We start from the raw sequence: 16,975 nt of genomic DNA, 5'->3' as shown, positions 1-16,975 counted from the left end.
TCTAAATGATGTTTAAAAGATAAAATTGTACCCGCCTTTACTAATGCCTCTCGCAGCTCATTCCAGATATTCACCACCCTTTGTGTGAAACAATTGACCCTCAGGACGCATTCGTATCTCTCCCATCTCACCTTAAACCTATCTCCTATAGTTTATGAATCCCCCACCTTCAGTGAAACATGCTGTATTTCTGCCTTATCTATGCCCCTCAGTATTTATAGACCTATAGAAGATCACCTCAAGCCTCCTACGCTCCAGCGAAAAAAGCTCCAGTCATTCAGCCTCTCCTTATAAATATTTTCAGCACTATTTCGAGTTTTATAATATCACTTATAAACGCGGGGGACCAGAACATTACACAGTATTCCAATTGTGGCCATATAATGTCTTGTGCAATTTCAGCACAATTTCTCAACTCCTGTATTCTGACCAATGAAACCAAGCATGCCGAATGTCTTGCTGACCATCCTGTTCATCTGTGAACCCACATGAAGGAACTATGAACCTGAACTGCACGATAGCTTTGTTCTATAACTCTCCCCTAATCCCTACCCTTAACTGAGTAGGTCCTTCCCCGATTCGATCGACCAGAATGCATCACCTCACATTGATCAAAATCTAACTTCATCTGCCATCCGTCGGCTCACTGGCCAAATGATCAAGATCCAGTTCTAATCCAAGATACCCTTCTTCACTGTCAACTACGCCATCAATATTGGTGACATCTGCAAACTTACCAACCATGCTTCCTAAATTCTCATCCAAATCATTAATATATATATCACAAATAATAGTGGACAAAGCACTGATCCCTGAGACACACCACTGGCCACAGGCCTCCAGTTTGAAAATCCAACCTCAACAAACACTCTTTGCCTTCTGTTGTCAAGCCAATTTTGTATCCAATTGGCTACCTCAGCCTGGAACCCGTGAGATTTGAATTGATGCAACCATATTCCGTGCGGTACGTTGTCAAAGCCCTTGCTAAAGTCAATATAGACAACGTCGACTGCACTACCCTCATCTACACACTTGATTACCCAACAAAATAACTTAATCAAGTTCGGCAGGCATGATTTTCCACTCACAAAGCTATTCTGACTGTCCACAATCAATACTTGTCTCTCTAAATGCCTGGAGATCCTATCTTCAGAATACCTTAAAACAACATACTCACCACAGACGTTAGGCTCACCGGTCAGTAGTTCCCAGGCTTTTCCTTGCGGCCCTTCTTCAACAAAGGCAAAACATTTGTTCCCCTTCAATCTTCAGGAACCTCGCCTGCAGCTATCGAATATTCAAATATCTCTGCAAGGGGACCCACAATTTCCCTCCTCGCTTCCCACAACTTCCTGGGTTTCATGTCATCAAGTCCCTGGGACTTAACGTACTTTACGACTTCCACCATCTGCTTCTCTATAATATGAACATTCCTCACCGCATCAGTGTGTATTTCCCCAAGTTCTGCAACATACATTTATTTCTCAACAGTCAATACCGATTACAAGTATTAATTTAGGATCTCACCAATCTATTGTGGAACTGCTCATAGATGACCTTGTAGATCCGAAAGAGGCCCTGCTCTCTACCTAGTCACTATTTTGCCATGTATCTATTTGTAGAATCTCATTGGATTCTCCATTGCCTTTCCTGCCAAAGCAATAACATGTCCCTTTTTTCCCCTCCTGACTTCTCTCTTAACTCTACTCCACACATTCCACACACTCTTCAAGGGATCCATTTGATCCCAGCAGCCTATGCATGTCATATGCCTCGTTCTTGTTTTTGACCAGGACCTCAATATTCCGAGTCAGCCGAAGTTCTCTACGTCTTGACATGCCCTTCACGCTCAAACGAATGTGCTTCCCCTCAGTCCTGGCCAACAGTTTTCAAACCGTCCCACACACCAGCTGTGCCTTTAATTCCAAACAGGCTCCCCGATAAACCTTTGAAAGTTCCTGTCTAATACATCAACATTGGCCATGCCCCAATTTAGAATTTTTACTTTTGGGCCAAACCTAACATTCTGCGTTGTTATCTTAAAACTACTGGAGTTTGGTCACTGGTCCCAAAGTAAAGTGAGATTGTTATCCCGAGAAAATGGAGGCTCGGGTGACCTGATATAAGTTTGTAAAATTATGAGGGGTACAAATAGGGTCAATAGTTCGAGGCTTTATCTGAGGTAGAAATGGAAATTACAAGTGGGCACAAGTTCTTGGTAGGTTCAGTGGAAATCTGCGAGAGACATTTTTTACACAGTGGATGGTGATGGCCTGGAATGCACTGCCAAGTAAGATGGTTCAGGCTGATACTTTTGCGACCTTTAAGAATTATTTTGATAGACAAATGAACAGACGGGGGATAAAAGGATACAGGCGTGTGCTCGAGATTGGACACGGGATCGGCGCAGACTTGGAAGGCCGACAGCCCCGTTACAGTGCCGTATTGTTCTTTGTTCTTTGATATTAATAATTATGTCACATGAAGTTTCTGATTTCTCAACCGAGGTCAAGTTTTGTCCCATTTCAAGTCGGGCCATTCACATCCTTCATGAGAAATGCCTCCTGAATCGACTCAACAAACAGCTCTCCATCCACGCTCCGAATACTGTTGCTGTCCCCGTTAGTAGAACAAAAAACAAAGAACAGTGCAGCACAGGAAAAGGCCATTCGGCCCCCCAAGCCCGTGCTAACCATGCTGCCCGTCTAAACTAAAATATTCTCCACTTCCTGGGTCTGTATCCCTCTATTGCACTGGAGTGCTGAGCTTGTGGCATTTGAGTGCGACAGTGAGAGTTTGGTGACTGAGGGAGTATAAGGGTTCATTTTTATTTAAAGTCTAGTATTTCTTTTATTTAGTTAATTAACTTAAAAGTTGCTGTTTGGTCGATAAGAAGTTGAATTTTGAATCAGCTTTAATCAAGGTTCTACTTGTACTTACTTGCATCTGGAGCTTGTTAGTTGGTTAATTGCATTAGGCCAGTTTTCAGAGGCTAGAGTCACAGCATAAATAGGAGCTAGTTACAGTGCAGACTTTGTTTGCACTGGAGTGCTGAGCTTGTGGCATTTGAGTGCTACAGTGAGAGTTTGGTGACTGCGGGAGTGCTGAGCTTGTGGCATTTGAGTGCTACAGTGAGAGTTTGGTGACTAAGGGATTGCTGAGCTTGTGGCATTTGTGTGCTACAGTGAGAGTTTGGTGACTGAGGGAGTGCTGAACTTGTGGCATTTGAGTGCTACAGTGAGAGTTTGGTGACTGAGGGAGTTAGGTGAGGAGGGAGTAAGGTGCTCCTTACATTTCATTTCCTATATTTATCAAAGAGCGTAAAGGGAGCCAGGAGTTTAGAGTACAGCTGACTGGAAGCAGAGTCGGAGGGCGGAGGTCCAGTTGGTCCACAGGGCATCTAATTCTGTAAAGTAAGAGGGGATGGAGGCTAACGCAGTTGCATGCTCCTCCTGTAGGATGTGGGTGGTGAGGGAAACCACTGATGTCCCCGCTGACTATACCTGCGGGAAGTGCACCCAACTCCAGCTCCTCAGAGACCGTGTTAAGGTACTGGAGCTGGAGCTGGATGAACTTCGGATCATCCGGGAGGCAGAGGGGGTTATCGAGAAGAGTTACAGGGATGTAGCCACACCAAAGGTACTGGCCAAGAGTAACTGGGTTACAGTCAGGGGAAAGAAAACTAACAGGCAGACAGTGCAGGGGTCCCTCGTGGCCGTTCCCCTTCAAAACAAGTATACCGTTTTGGATGCTGTTCGGGGGGGGGGGGGGGTGACTACCGGGGGAAGGCCCCAGCGGCCTGGTCTCTGGCACTGAGTCTGGCTCTGGGGCTCAGAAGGGAAGGGGGCAGCATAGAAAAGCAATAGAAATAGGAGATTCAATGGTTAGGGGAATAGATAGGAGATATTGAGTACAAGAGTTGGCAGGTCATGTTACAGTTGTATAGGACTTTTGTTCGGCCACATTTGGAATACTGCGTGTAGTTGTGGTCGCCACATTATCAGAAGGATGTGGATGCCTTGGAGAGGGTGCAGAGGAGGTTCACAAGGATGTTGCCTGGTATGGAGGGTGCTAGCTATGAAGAAAGGTTGAGTAGATTAGGATTGTTTTCGTTGGAAAGACGGAGGTTGAGGGGGGACTTGATTGAGGTCTACAAAATTATGAGAGGTATGGACAGGGTGGACAGCAACAAGCTTTTCCCAAGAGTGGGGGTGTCAGTTACAAGGGGTCACGATTTCAAGGTGAGAGGGGGAAAGTTTAAGGGAGATGTGCGTGGAAAGATTTTTACGCAGAGGGTGGTGGGTGCCTGGAATGTTTTACCAGCGGAGGTGGTAGGGGCGGGCACGATAGCATCATTTAAGAAGCATCTAGTCAGGTATATGAATGGGCGGGAACCGAGGGAAATAGACCTTGGAAAATAGCAGACAGGTTTAGATAAAGGATCTGGATCGGCGAAGGCTTGGATGGCCGAAGGGCCTGTTCCTGTGCTGTAATTTTCTTTGTTCTTTGTTCTTATTCTGTGGTCACGAGCGAGACTCCCGAAAGGTATATTGCCTCCCGGGTGCCAGGGCCAGGGTTGTCTCGGATCGTGTCTTCAGGATCCTGAAGGGGGAGGGTGAGCAGCCAGAGGTCGTGGTGCACATTGGTACCAACGACGTAGGTAGGAAACAGGGTGTGGAGATAATAAACAGTTTTAGGGAGTTAGGCTGGAATTTAAAGGCTAGGACAGACAGAGTTGTCATCTCTGGTTTGTTGCCGGTGCCACGTGATAGCGAGGCTAGGAATAGGGAGAGAGTGCAGTTGAGCAAATGGCTGCAGGAATGTTGTAGGAGGGAGATCTTCAGGTATTTGGATAATTGGAGCGCATTCTGGGGAAGGTGGGACCTGTACAAGCAGGACGGGTTGCATCTGAACCAGAGGGGCACCAATATCCTGGGGGGGGGGGATGTTTTCTAATACTCTTCCGGAAGGTTTAAACTAATTTGGCAGGGGAATGGGAACGGGATCTGTCGTCCAGCAACTAAGGAAGCCGATAGTCAGGGCGCCAAAGCACGTAGTGATGCAGTGGAAAAGGTAACACTGACAAAGGAGAGTACTTGCAGGCAAGGAGATGGGTTGGTGTGTGTATACTTTAATGCAAGAAGCATCAGGAATAAGGTGGGTGAACTTAAGGCATGGATCGGTAATTGGGACTACAATGTGGTGGCCATCACGGAAACTTGGATAGAAGAGGGGCAGAAATGGTTGTTGGAGGTCCCTGGTTATAGATGTTTCAACAAGATTAGGGAGGATGGTAAAAGAGGTGGGGGGGGGGGTTGGCATTGTTAATTAGAGATAGTATAACAGCTGCAGAAAGGCAGTTCGAGGGGGATCTGCCTGCTGAGGTAATATGGGTTGAAGTCAGAAATAGGAAAAGAGCAGTCACCTTGTTGGGAGTTTTCTATAGGCCCCCCAATAGCAGCAGAGGTGTGGAGGAACATATTGGGAAACATATTTTAGAAAGGTGCAGAAGTCACAGGGTAGTAGTCATGCGTGACTTCAACTTTCCAAACATTGAGTGGAAACTCTTTAGATCAAATAGTTTGGATGGGGTAGTGTTTGTGCAGTGTGTCCAGGAAGCTTTTCTAACACAGTATGTAGATTGTACGACCATAGGGGAGGCCATATTGGATTTAGTACTTGGTAATGAACCAGGGCAGGTGATAGATTTGTTAGTGGGTTGGGAACATAGGCTGTCAGGGAAGGACACAAGTGAAATGTGGAACTTGTTCAAGGAACAGGTACTGCGTGTCTTTGATATGTATGTCCCTGTTATGCAGGGAAGAGATGGTCGAGTGAGGGAACCATGGTTGACAAGAGAGGTTGAATGTCTTGTTAAGAGGAAGAAGCAGACTTATCTAAGGCTGAAGAAACAAGGTTCAGAAAGGGCGCTGGAGGGATACAAGATAGCCAGGAGGGAACTGAAGAAAGGGATAAGGAGAGCTAAGGGAGGGCATGAAAAATCTTTGACAGGTAGGATCAAGGAAAACAAGGAACACATCTGTGAAAAATATGAGAATGACTAGAGCTAGGGTAGGTCCGATCATGGACAGTACCGGGAGATTGTGTATTGAGTCTGAAGAGATAGGAGAGGTCTTGAACAAGTATTTTTCTTCAGTATTTACAAACGAGGTGGGCCATATTGTTGGAGAGGAAAGCGTGAAGCAGACTGATAAGCTCGAGGAGATACTTGTCAGGAAGGAAGATGTGTTGCGCGTTTTGAAAAACTTGAGGATAGACAAGTCCCCCGGGCCTGACGGGATATATCCAAGGATTCTATGGGAAGCAAGAAATGAAATTGCAGAGCAGTTGGCAATGATATTTTTGTCCTCGCTGTCAACAGGGGTGCTACCAGAGGATTGGAGAGTGGCGAATGTCGTGCCCCTGTTCAAAAAAGGGAATCGGGATAACCCTGGGAATTACAGGCCATTTAGTCTTACTTCGGTGGTAGGCAAAGTAATGGAAAGGGTACTGAGGGATATGATTTCTGAGCATCAGGAAAGGCACTGATTGATTAGGGATAGTCAGCACGGATTTGTGAGGGGTAGGTCTTGCCTAACAAGTCTTATTGACTTCTTTGAGGACGTGACCAAGCATGTGGATGAAGGTAAAGCAATGGATGTAGTGTACATGGATTTTAGTAAGGCATTTGATAAGTTTCCTCATTGTAGGATTGTGCAGAAAGTAAGGAGGCATGGGATAGTGGGAACTTTGGCCAGTTGGATAACAAACTGGCTAACCGATAGAAGACAGAGAGTGGTGGTGGATGGCAAATATTCAGCCTGGAGCCCAGTTATCAGTGGTGTACCGCAGGGATTAGTTCTGGGTTCTCTGCTGTTTGTGATTTTCATTAACGACTTGGATGAGGGAGTTGAAGGGTGGGTCAGTAAATTTGCAGATGATACGAAGATTGGTGGAGTTGTGGATAGTGAGGAGGGCTGTTTTCGGCTTCAAAGAGACATATAATAAATGCAGAGCTGGGCTGAGAAGTGGCAGATGGAGTTTAACCCTGACAAGTGTGAGGTTGTCCATTTTGGAAGGACAAATCTGAATGCGGAATACAGGGTTAACGGTAGGGTTCCTGGCAATGTGGAGGAGCAGAGAGATCTTGGGGTCTATGTTCATAGTTCTTTGAAAGTTGCCACTCAAGTGGATAGAGCTGTGAAGAAGGCCTATGGTGTGCTAGCGTTCATTAGCAGAGGGATTGAATTTAAGAGCCTTGAGGTGATGATGCAGCTGTACAAAACCTTGGTCAGGCCATATTTGGAGTACTGTGTGCAGTTCTGGCCGTCTTATTTTAGGAAGGATGTGGAAGCTTTGGAAAAGGTGCAAAGGAGATTTACCAGGATGTTGCCTGGAATGGAGAGTAGGTCATACGAGGAAAGGTTGAGGGTGCTAGGCCTTTTCTCATTAGAACGGAGAAGAATGAGGGGCGACGTGATAGAGGTTTATAAGATGATTAGGGGAAGAGATAGAGTAGACATCAGAGACTTTTTCCCCGGGTGGAACACACCATTACAAGGGGACATAAATTTAAGATGAATGGTGGAAGATATAGAGGGGATGTCAGAGTTTGGTTCTTTACCCAGAGAGTAGTGGGGGCATGGAATGCACTGCCTGTGGAAGTAGTTGAGTCGGAAACGTTAGGGGCCTTCAAGCGGCTATTGGATAGGTACATGGATTAGGGTAGGATAATGGAGTGTAGGTTAACTTCTTAATGGCAGCACGGTAACATTGTGGATAGCACAATTGCTTCACAACTCCAGGTCCCAAGTTCGATTTCGACTTGGGTCACTGTCTGTGTGGAGTCTGCACATCCTCCCTGTGACTGCGTGGGTTTCCTCCGTGTACTCCGGTGTCCTCCCACAGTGCAGCTTGAGTGGATTGGCCATGCAAAATTGTCCAAAATTCTATGATTAACCTAGGACAAAAGTTCGGCGCAACATCGTGGGCCGAAGGGCCTGTTCTGTGCTGTATTTCTCCATCTATCTATCTATTCCCATCCTATTCATGCATTTGTCAAGATACCCCTCTTTGAGAAGGTGACCTAACAGGTGGATGAGGGTAAAGCAGTTGATGTGTTGTATATGGATTTCAGTAAAGCGTTTGATAAGGTACCCCACGGTAGGCTATTGCAGAAAATACGGAGGCATGGGATTCAGGGTGATTTAGCAGTTTGGATCAGAAATTAGCTAGCTGGAAGACGACAAAGGGTCGTGGTTGATGGGAAATATTCATAGTGGAGTCCAGGTACCAGTGGTGTACCACAAGGATCTGTTTTTGGGCCACTGCTGTTTCTCATTTTTATGAATGACCTGGAGGAGGGCGTAGAAGGATGGGTGAGTAAATGTTCAGGTGACACTATAGTCGGTGGAGTTGTGGACAGTGCGGAAGGATGTTACAAGTTACAGAGGGAGATAGATATGCTGCAGAGCTCGGCTGAGAGGTGGCAAATGGAGTTTAATGCAGAAAAGTGTGAAGTGATTCATTTTGGAAGGAATAACAGGAAGTCAGAATACTGGGCTAATGGTAAGATTCTTGAGAGTGTGGAAGAACAGAGTGATCTCGATGTCCATTTACATAAATCCCTGAAAGTTGCCATCCAGGTTGAGAGAGTTGTTTAGAAGGCGTACGGTGTGTTAGCTTTTATTGGTAGAGGGATTGATTTTCGGAGCCATGAGGTCATGTTGCAGCTGTACAAAACCCTGGTATGGCCGCATTTGGAGTATTACGTGCAGTTCTGGTCGCCGCGTTATCGCATGGATGTTGCAACATTGCAATGGGTGCAGAGGAGATTTACCATTGCTAAATCGCTGGCTTTGAAAGCAGACCAAGCAGGCCAGCAGCACCGTTCTATTCCCGTAACAGCCTCCCTGAACTGGCGCCGGTATGTGGCGACTAGGGGCTTTTCACAGTAACTTAATTGAAGCCTACTCCTGACAATAAGCTATTTTCATTTCATTTCTTTTCATATGTTGCCTTATCAGTAAACGTTAGACATCGTCGGCGTATGCCTGCTGGAAGGTTTAGATGCGCAAGAGTTGACTGAATGGATAGATATTGGCGGTAGAGAAAACATTGATGTCGAGAGGATGTTCACTCCATTGGGAAATCTTGAGATCGGGGTTTACTGTTGCTCATTGAGGACGAGGGTGTTGTGACCACTCTTTTTATCGAGGTGCTGTAAGGGAATGAAACGAAGCTAGGCTTGTTTTGCTGAGAGCAGAAGAGGCTGAGAAGGGGACTTGATCGTGGTGTACAAACGTTCTAGGACCGTAGGTGGGAAATAACCTTTCCCATGTGAACTTGTGGTTAAATACGCAGTGGGATAGATTAAGATAAGGAGCAGGAATTTTGGAATGTATTTGCATTTTTCCTGAAAGATTGAGACCGTAAAGATTGTTTTAAAGATTGTACACACCACCCCCAAAGTGTCCTCACCAATGCCATATAGAATCGATAAATAACCAAGCGCCCAACTACCCGATTCCCCTCGCCATAAATTATATCTTTGCTTTAGATTTCTTAATTAATTTGTGTCAATGCAGAACAAACATTTGTGACACGATCACCTGCACAATTTATGCACTTCAGAAATCACTTATCTATCAACATTTAGATAATATGCTTCAATTTCTCCTCTTCCAGCCACAACGGACAGTGTCGTATTTTGCCAGCTTATAATGGGCATGCTAGATCTTGGTCCGATCAATGAAGGAATCTGCATCTTTTTCCAGCCTCCTTGCGTCCTCTTCAGAACATACTTTCCCATAAATCATTGTGCCATCGGGATATTGCTTCCATCCCTTCATCCAGGTCATTGATTTAAATTGTTCTCAGTTTCAGTCACAGGACTGATCCCACTGTTCTCTGTCTCATTACATTTTCACATAATAGAACATAGAACAGTATAGCAGAGAACATGCCCTTCGGCCCTTAGTGTTGTGCAAATGCATTGTTCGAAACCAAGATCAAGCTATCCCACTACCTGTCATTCTGGTGTGCTTCATGTCGCTACCCAATAACCGCTTGAAAGTTCATAAAGTGTCCTACTCCAGTATCACAGCAGGCAGTCCATTCCACACCCAAACCACGCTTTGAGTAAAGAACCTACCTCGGACATCCGTCTTATATCTCCCACCCTGAATCTTATAGTTATACCCCCATGTAACTGCTACATCCACCCGAGAAAATCTTCTCCCAACTTCCACTCTATCTACCCCCCTCATCATCATATACACCTCTATTAAGTCGCCTCTCATTCTCCTCCGCTCCAAAGAGCCCGAGTTCCATCAACTTTTCCTCATAAGACCTATCCTGAAAACCAGGCAGCATCCTGGTAAATCTCCTTTGCACCCTTTCCAATGCTTCCACATTCTTCCTATAATGAGGTGACCAGAACTGCACACAATACTCCAAATGTGGTGTCACCAGGGTCATGTATAGTTGCAGCATAACTGCGGATCTTAAATTCAAGCCCCCTGTTAATAAACGCGAACACACTACATCAGCCTTCGTCACGGCTCTATCGACTTGAGTGGCAACCTTCAGAGGTCTGTGGACATGAACCCCAAGATCTCTCTGTTCCTCCATATAACTCAGAACCCTGCCTTTCACCCTGCAATCCGCATTCAATTTTTTTCGACCAAAACGAATCACCTCGCACTCAGCAGGGTTAAACTCCATCTGCCATTTTTCGGCACAGCTCTGAATCCTACCAAAGTCTCTTTGAAAAATTCCCATTTATATCCATTCTTCGATTCAATCTTCTCGTCATCCCCAAATGTTAGCCTCGATAACATGAGAAGTTATTCTTCGCAATATATTTCCATGCCGCACTTCAGCAAATGTATTTTAGAAACCTAAGTACAGTACATCCTTCGGTGCTCCTTCCTCCACAGCATATATTAGTTCCTCAAGTCGCCCCGATAAGAAAGTTCACTGGATTTCCAATGGCACAAACGCATGTTAAGTCAGTTAGATTACTTTGAGCTTATACAAGAGTCGTACTTTAACATATATAATTATAGATCAAATATTTTTCCTCCCACATATGGTCGTGAGACAATTGGCCCATGGAGTCTCCCCGGCCATTCAATCATGGCTGGTATGTTTCTGATTCCTATTCTGCTGCATGTCGATAGCCGTTGTTTCATCTTATTATTCAAAAACCTATCTAATTATTTCTCAGAGACACTCAGTGACATGGTCCCCACAGCGTTCTGCGGGTAGTATTGGCTCAATAAATGCCTCCTCATCTTAGTCAGAAAGTATCGTCCATTCAGTCTGAGGCTGCGCCCTCTGGTTTCAGTCTCTCCTCCTATTATGAAAAACCGGCACCATGTTTAGCCTTTCAAAGTCTCTCAGCGTTGCAGAAGTTTAAATGTAAGCCTCTCAGCCCACGATCCTTTTAACTCCATCAAGAACAAACTCAGATTCACAGAATACTTAGAGTGCAGAAGGCGGCCACTCGGCCCATCGTGTGTCTTCCGACCCAAGGAAAGAGCACCATGCGGAGTTGCACATCTGTACCCACTAACCCCAGCTACATTTTGGACATCAGTGCACAATTTATGAAGGCTAATGCACCGAAGGTGCACATGTTTGGAAACAGGGAGGAAACCGGCACACCCGGAGGAAATCCAGGCAGGCACGGTTAGAAAGTGCAAGCTCTGTGCAGACAGTCACCATGGTCTGAGTTACATACATTTTACATAGAATTTACAGTGCAGAAGGATGCCATTCGGCCCATCAAGTCTGCACCGGCTCTTGGAAAGAGCACCCTACCCCTACCAAGGTCAACACCTCCACCCTATCCCCATAACTCAGTTGCCCCACCCAACACTAAGGACACTGAGGGCAATTTATCATGGCCAATCCACCTCACCTGCACATCATTGGACGGTGGGGGGAAACCGGAGCACCCGCAGGAAATCCACGCACACACGGGGAGGATGTGCAGACTCTGCACAGACAGTGACACAAGCCGGAATCGAACCTGGGACCCTGGAGCTGTGAAGCGATTGTGCTATCCACAATGTTACCGTGCTGCTCTCGGATACCGGCCTATTGAGTCAGCAGTGCTAACCACTGTGCCACCATGCCACACTCAGCCGCTGCTCACATAACAAGATCTTTTTTCGCGGGATATTTTTTGTGAACGCATATTCTGTGCTACCTGGCCTGTAGGTTCCCCCTTTAAGTCTCCCCTGCCGAACCACCGTGTTGAACAGCACATGTACCCTCTTATCTAAACTTAAAGGTTGATTCCCTCGCTTCAATAATCGTTTGAAGTGTGAACGTTTTCATAAGATCGAACTGATTGAGCAACTATAACAATTGAGCATCGCAAATTCAGATTAATGTAGAGGATCGATTCTGGAGATGCTAATTGGAGTAACATTAATAGTTCCTGTTCATTTCAGATGCATCGGAGCGACCCACCATCTCTACGGATCCAGATTTTGCTGTGTACGTGCCAGGAGGTTCTATCAGAATCACCTGCACAACTCCGTATGGTTATGTGGAGGGTCGGTTCAAATTGATGAAAAATTCAAACGCCATTAATGTGCAAATGCTCAGTCCCAATGAGATTGCTGTCAATGTTTTGCTTGGAAATCTAAGCGTGAATAGCAGCGGAAGTTACAACTGCGTCTATGAAACGAATGTGTCCGGGAAGTGGATTTCTTTCATTGCCAGCGAGGCTATGGAAATCCGTGTGATAAGTAAGTGATACTGTAATATTTATTTGGGCTGTGGTGATAAAGTTGTTGGATCTTGAAGACTGGCGAAACGGGGAGTCCCGATCCATATATAAATCAATGTTGTGTCGGGGAAGTGGATGGATTTTGGTGAAAATCATTTCTCGTTGCTAAAGTGAGACGTGGAAGGCAATGGGAAAGCCAGCAATGTGCGGTCCATTCCCAGCTGCCCTTGGACGCAATGGTTATATTCGGTTATTGTCCAGCTCAGTTAACGGCGATGCCCATTGCAGTGTGTTTGGAGTCAAATGTTGGCCATGACCTGGCGAGGGCGGAAGATGTCCTTCCCTGAAGGGAAGGCAGTTGTCGAGTGGGATTGCGCCTACCCGTGTTAATACTCTGGGAACACAGGTTCGAATCCCACAGCAGCTGATGTTGCAGTTTGAATTGAATAAAGATCTGGGATTTAAGGTCGAACGTTGATTGTGAGACGATCATCGATTTATGAAAAAAACAAATCTATTTCACTCATGGCCTTAATGGAAGGCCATCCTCACCTTGTCTGTCCTACCTGTCACTCTCGATCCATACAGTGATACTGATTGACTGTTAAAATGCAGCCCTCAAGGTGCAATTAGAGATGGGCAATGAATGTTCACCCAGCCCCGATGCCCATGTTGCATGGCAAACTATATTATTCGGAAGCAATTATACTAAATGACGATGAATTTTCGTTCCATGTTCCATTACTGAGAGGAAGAGACGAGCTGGGTAAACATTATTCATGCGTCAAAGCAACGTAATAGCTCTTAATACGATACAGACAAACACTTGGCATAACACAGCAGAGCGAAAATAAAGGGAAGCGTTCAGATTTTGAAGTTGCTGATGTGATGGGGACTCGGATGTCATTCTGGCTAACAGTGCTGCCTCGCAGCATCGGGGAGGCATTTCAATTCGGCCCTTCCTTGACTGTTTGTGTGAGATTACCCTTTCTTCCCGGGTCTGCGTGGGTTTCCTCCAGGTGCTACCATTTCCTCGTGCAGACAAAAATATGAGGATAAATGGTTTGGCCATGCTGATATCTCTCATGAGTGACACAGGATGTGCATGTTAGATGACAGGTCTTGCTGATATTGATTCTTAGTGTCCAGACGTTAGTTCGGATTACGGAGACAGGGTGGGAGAGTGGCCAGGGTTAGAGTAAGCGTTAGAGTTCCCTTACGGTGTTAATTCGATGGGCCGAATTGCCTGCAGACACAGTAGGAATTAGTTGTGATCTCCGGTTTATTGCCAGTGCGACGTGATAGCGAGGCTAGAAATAGGGAGAGACTGCAGTTGAGCACGTGGCAGCAGCAAAGGTGTGGGATAGATGGCTTCAGGTATATGGATAATTGGAGCGCATTCTTGAGAAGGTGGGACCTGTACAAGCACGACGGTTGCATGTGAACATGAGGGCCACCAATACCCTGGGAGGGAGGTTTTCTAGTCCTCTTCTGGTTGGTTTAAACTAATGTGGCAGGTAAACGGGAACCGGATCTGTAGTCCAGCAAACTAAGATAGCCGATGTTCTGGACGTCAACGCGTGTAGTGAGGCAGTGGGGAAGGTAACACTGACAAAGGAGAGTACTTGCAGGCACGGAAATGGGTTGGAGTTTGTGTATTTCAACGCAAGAAGCATCAGGAATAAGTGGGTGAACTTTAGGCACGGATTGGTACTTCGGACTACGATGTGGTGGCCATCACGGAATCTTGGATAGAAGAGGGGCAGGAATGGTTGTTGGGGGTTCCTGGTTATATATGTGTTAAAGAGGTGGGGAGGGGGTTGCATTGATAATTAGAGATTATATAACTGCAGAAAGGCAGTTCGAGGAGGATCAGCCGACTGAGGTATTATGGGAAATAGGAAAGGAACAGTCACCATTTTGGGACTTTTCTACAGCCCCCCGCAAGAAGCATCAGGAATAAGTGGGTGAACTTAAGGCACGGATTGGTACTTCGGACTACAATGTGGTGGCCATCACGGAATCTTGGATAGAAGAGGGGCAGGAATGGTTGTTGGGGGTTCCTGGTTATATATGTGTCCAAAGATGTGCAGGTTAGGTGGATTGGCCCTGATAAATTGTCCTTAGTGTCCAAAATTGCCCTTTGTGTTGAGTGGGGTTACTGGGTTATGGGGATAGGGTGGCAGTGTTGACCTTGGGTAGGGTGCTCTTCCCAAGAGCAGGTGCAGACTCGATGGGCCGAATGGCCTCCTTCTGCACTGTAAGTATTACGGCGGTAGAAAGGACGTTTGAGGACTCGTCTACTGAGGTAGTATGGGCCGAGATTAGGAACAGGAGAGGAGAGGTCGCCCTGTTGGGATTTGTCTATAGACCTCCGAATAGTTCTAGAGATGTAGAGGAAAGGATTGCAAAGATGATTCTCGACAGGAGCGAGAGTAACAGGGTAGTTGTCATGGGGGACTTTAACTTTCCAAATATTGACTGGAAATACTATAGTTCGAGTACTATAGATGGGTCCGTTTTTGTACAGTGTGTGCAGGAGGGTTTTCTGACACAGTATGTAGACAGGCCAACAAGGGGCGAGGCCACATTGGATTTGGTACTGGGTAATGAACCCGACCAGGTGTTAGATTTAGATGTAGGTGAGCACTTTGGTGATAGTGATCACAACTCGGTTATGTTTACTTTAGCAATGGGCAGGGATAGGTATATACCGCAAGCCAAACATTATAGCGGGGGAAAGGCAATTATGATGCTATTCGGCAAGATTTAGGATGTATAGGATGGGGAAGGAAACTGCAGGGATGGGTACAATCGAAATGTGGAGCTCTTTCAAGGAACAGCTACTGCGTGTCCTTGATAAGTATGTACCTGTCAGGCAGGGAGGAAGTTGTCGAGCAAGGGAACCGTGGTTTACTAAGGAAGTTGAAGAACTTGTCAAGAGGAAGAAGAAGGCTTATGTTTGGATGAGACATGAAGGCTCAGTTAGGGCACTTGAGAGTTACAAGTTAGCCAGGAAGGACCTAAAGGGAGAGTTTAGAAGAGCGAGGAGAGGACACGAAAAGTCGTTGGCGGATAGGATCAAGGAAAACCCTAAGGCTTTCTATAGGTATATCAGGAACAAAAGAATGACTAGAGTAAGATTAGGGCCAATCAAGGATATTAGTGGAAAGTTGTGTGTGGAATCAGAGGAGATAGGGGCAGCGTTAAATGGATATTTTTCGTCAGTGTTTACACTGGAGAAAGAAAATGTTGTCGAGGAGAACACTCAGGTTCAGTCGACCAGACTAGATGGAATTGAGTTTCAAAAGGAGGAGGTGTTAGCAATTTTTGAAAATGTCAAAATAGATAAGTCCCCTGGGCCAGATGGGGTTTAGCCTAGGATTCTCTGGGAAGCCAGGGAGGACATTTCAGAGCCTTTGTCCTTGATCCTTATGTCGTCTTTGTCGACAGGAATAGTTCCGGAAGACTGAAGGAAAGCAAATGATGTCCCCTTGATCAAGAAGGGGAGTAGAGACAACCCTGGTAATTATAGACCTGTGAGCCTTACCTCGGTTGTGGGTAACATGTTGGAAAAGGTTATAAGAGATAGGGTTGATAATCATCTTGAAAAGAACAAGTTGATTAACGATAGTCAACACGGTTTTGTGAAGGGTAGGTCATTCCTCACAAACATTATTGAGTTTTTTGAGAAGGTGACCAAACAGGTGGATCAGGGTAAAGCGGTTGATGTGGTGTATATGGATTTCAGTAAGGCGTTTGATAAGGTTCCCCACGGTAGGCTATTGCAGAAAATAAGGAAGAATGGGACTGAATGTGATTTAGCGGTTTGGATCAGTAATTGGCTAGCTGAAAGAAGACAGAGGGTGGTGGTTGGTGGCAAATGTTCATCCTGGAGTTCAGTTACTAGTGGTGTACCGCCAGGATCTGTTTTGGGGCCACTGCTGATGTCATTTTTATAAATGACCTGGAAGAGGGTGTAGAATAATGGGTTAGTACATTTGCAGATGACTGTAAGGTCGGTGGAGTTGTGGATAGTGCTGAAGGATGTTATAGGACACAGAGGGACATAGATAAGCTGCAGAGCTGGGCTGAAAGGTGGCAGATGGAGTTTAATGCGGAAAAGTGTGAGGTGGTTCACTTTGGAAGGAGTAACAGGAATGCAGAGTACTGGACTAATGGCAATATTCTTGGTAGTGTAGATGAACAGAGAGATCTCGGTATCCAGGT

The 16,975-nt window shown here is 45.7% G+C and overlaps 1 protein-coding gene across 1 annotated transcript in view; it reads left to right on the top strand.

The window, feature by feature from the left end:
- Positions 1–16,975, top strand: part of LOC119958280 (deleted in malignant brain tumors 1 protein-like) — a 135,843-nt gene that overhangs the window by 99,290 nt on the left and 19,578 nt on the right. Inside the window, exon 13 of the mRNA XM_038786712.1 lies at positions 12,465–12,764. Within this exon, the coding sequence (XP_038642640.1) occupies positions 12,465–12,764 (300 nt within the window). The remainder of the gene's footprint in view (positions 1–12,464; positions 12,765–16,975) is intronic.

Source organism: Scyliorhinus canicula, chromosome 29 (assembly GCF_902713615.1).
Source record: "Scyliorhinus canicula chromosome 29, sScyCan1.1, whole genome shotgun sequence".
In the NCBI taxonomy this organism is placed as follows: domain Eukaryota; kingdom Metazoa; phylum Chordata; class Chondrichthyes; order Carcharhiniformes; family Scyliorhinidae; genus Scyliorhinus; species Scyliorhinus canicula.
The sequence above is the reverse complement of the archived record's forward strand: the minus strand, read 5'-3'. Positions and strand labels throughout refer to the sequence as shown.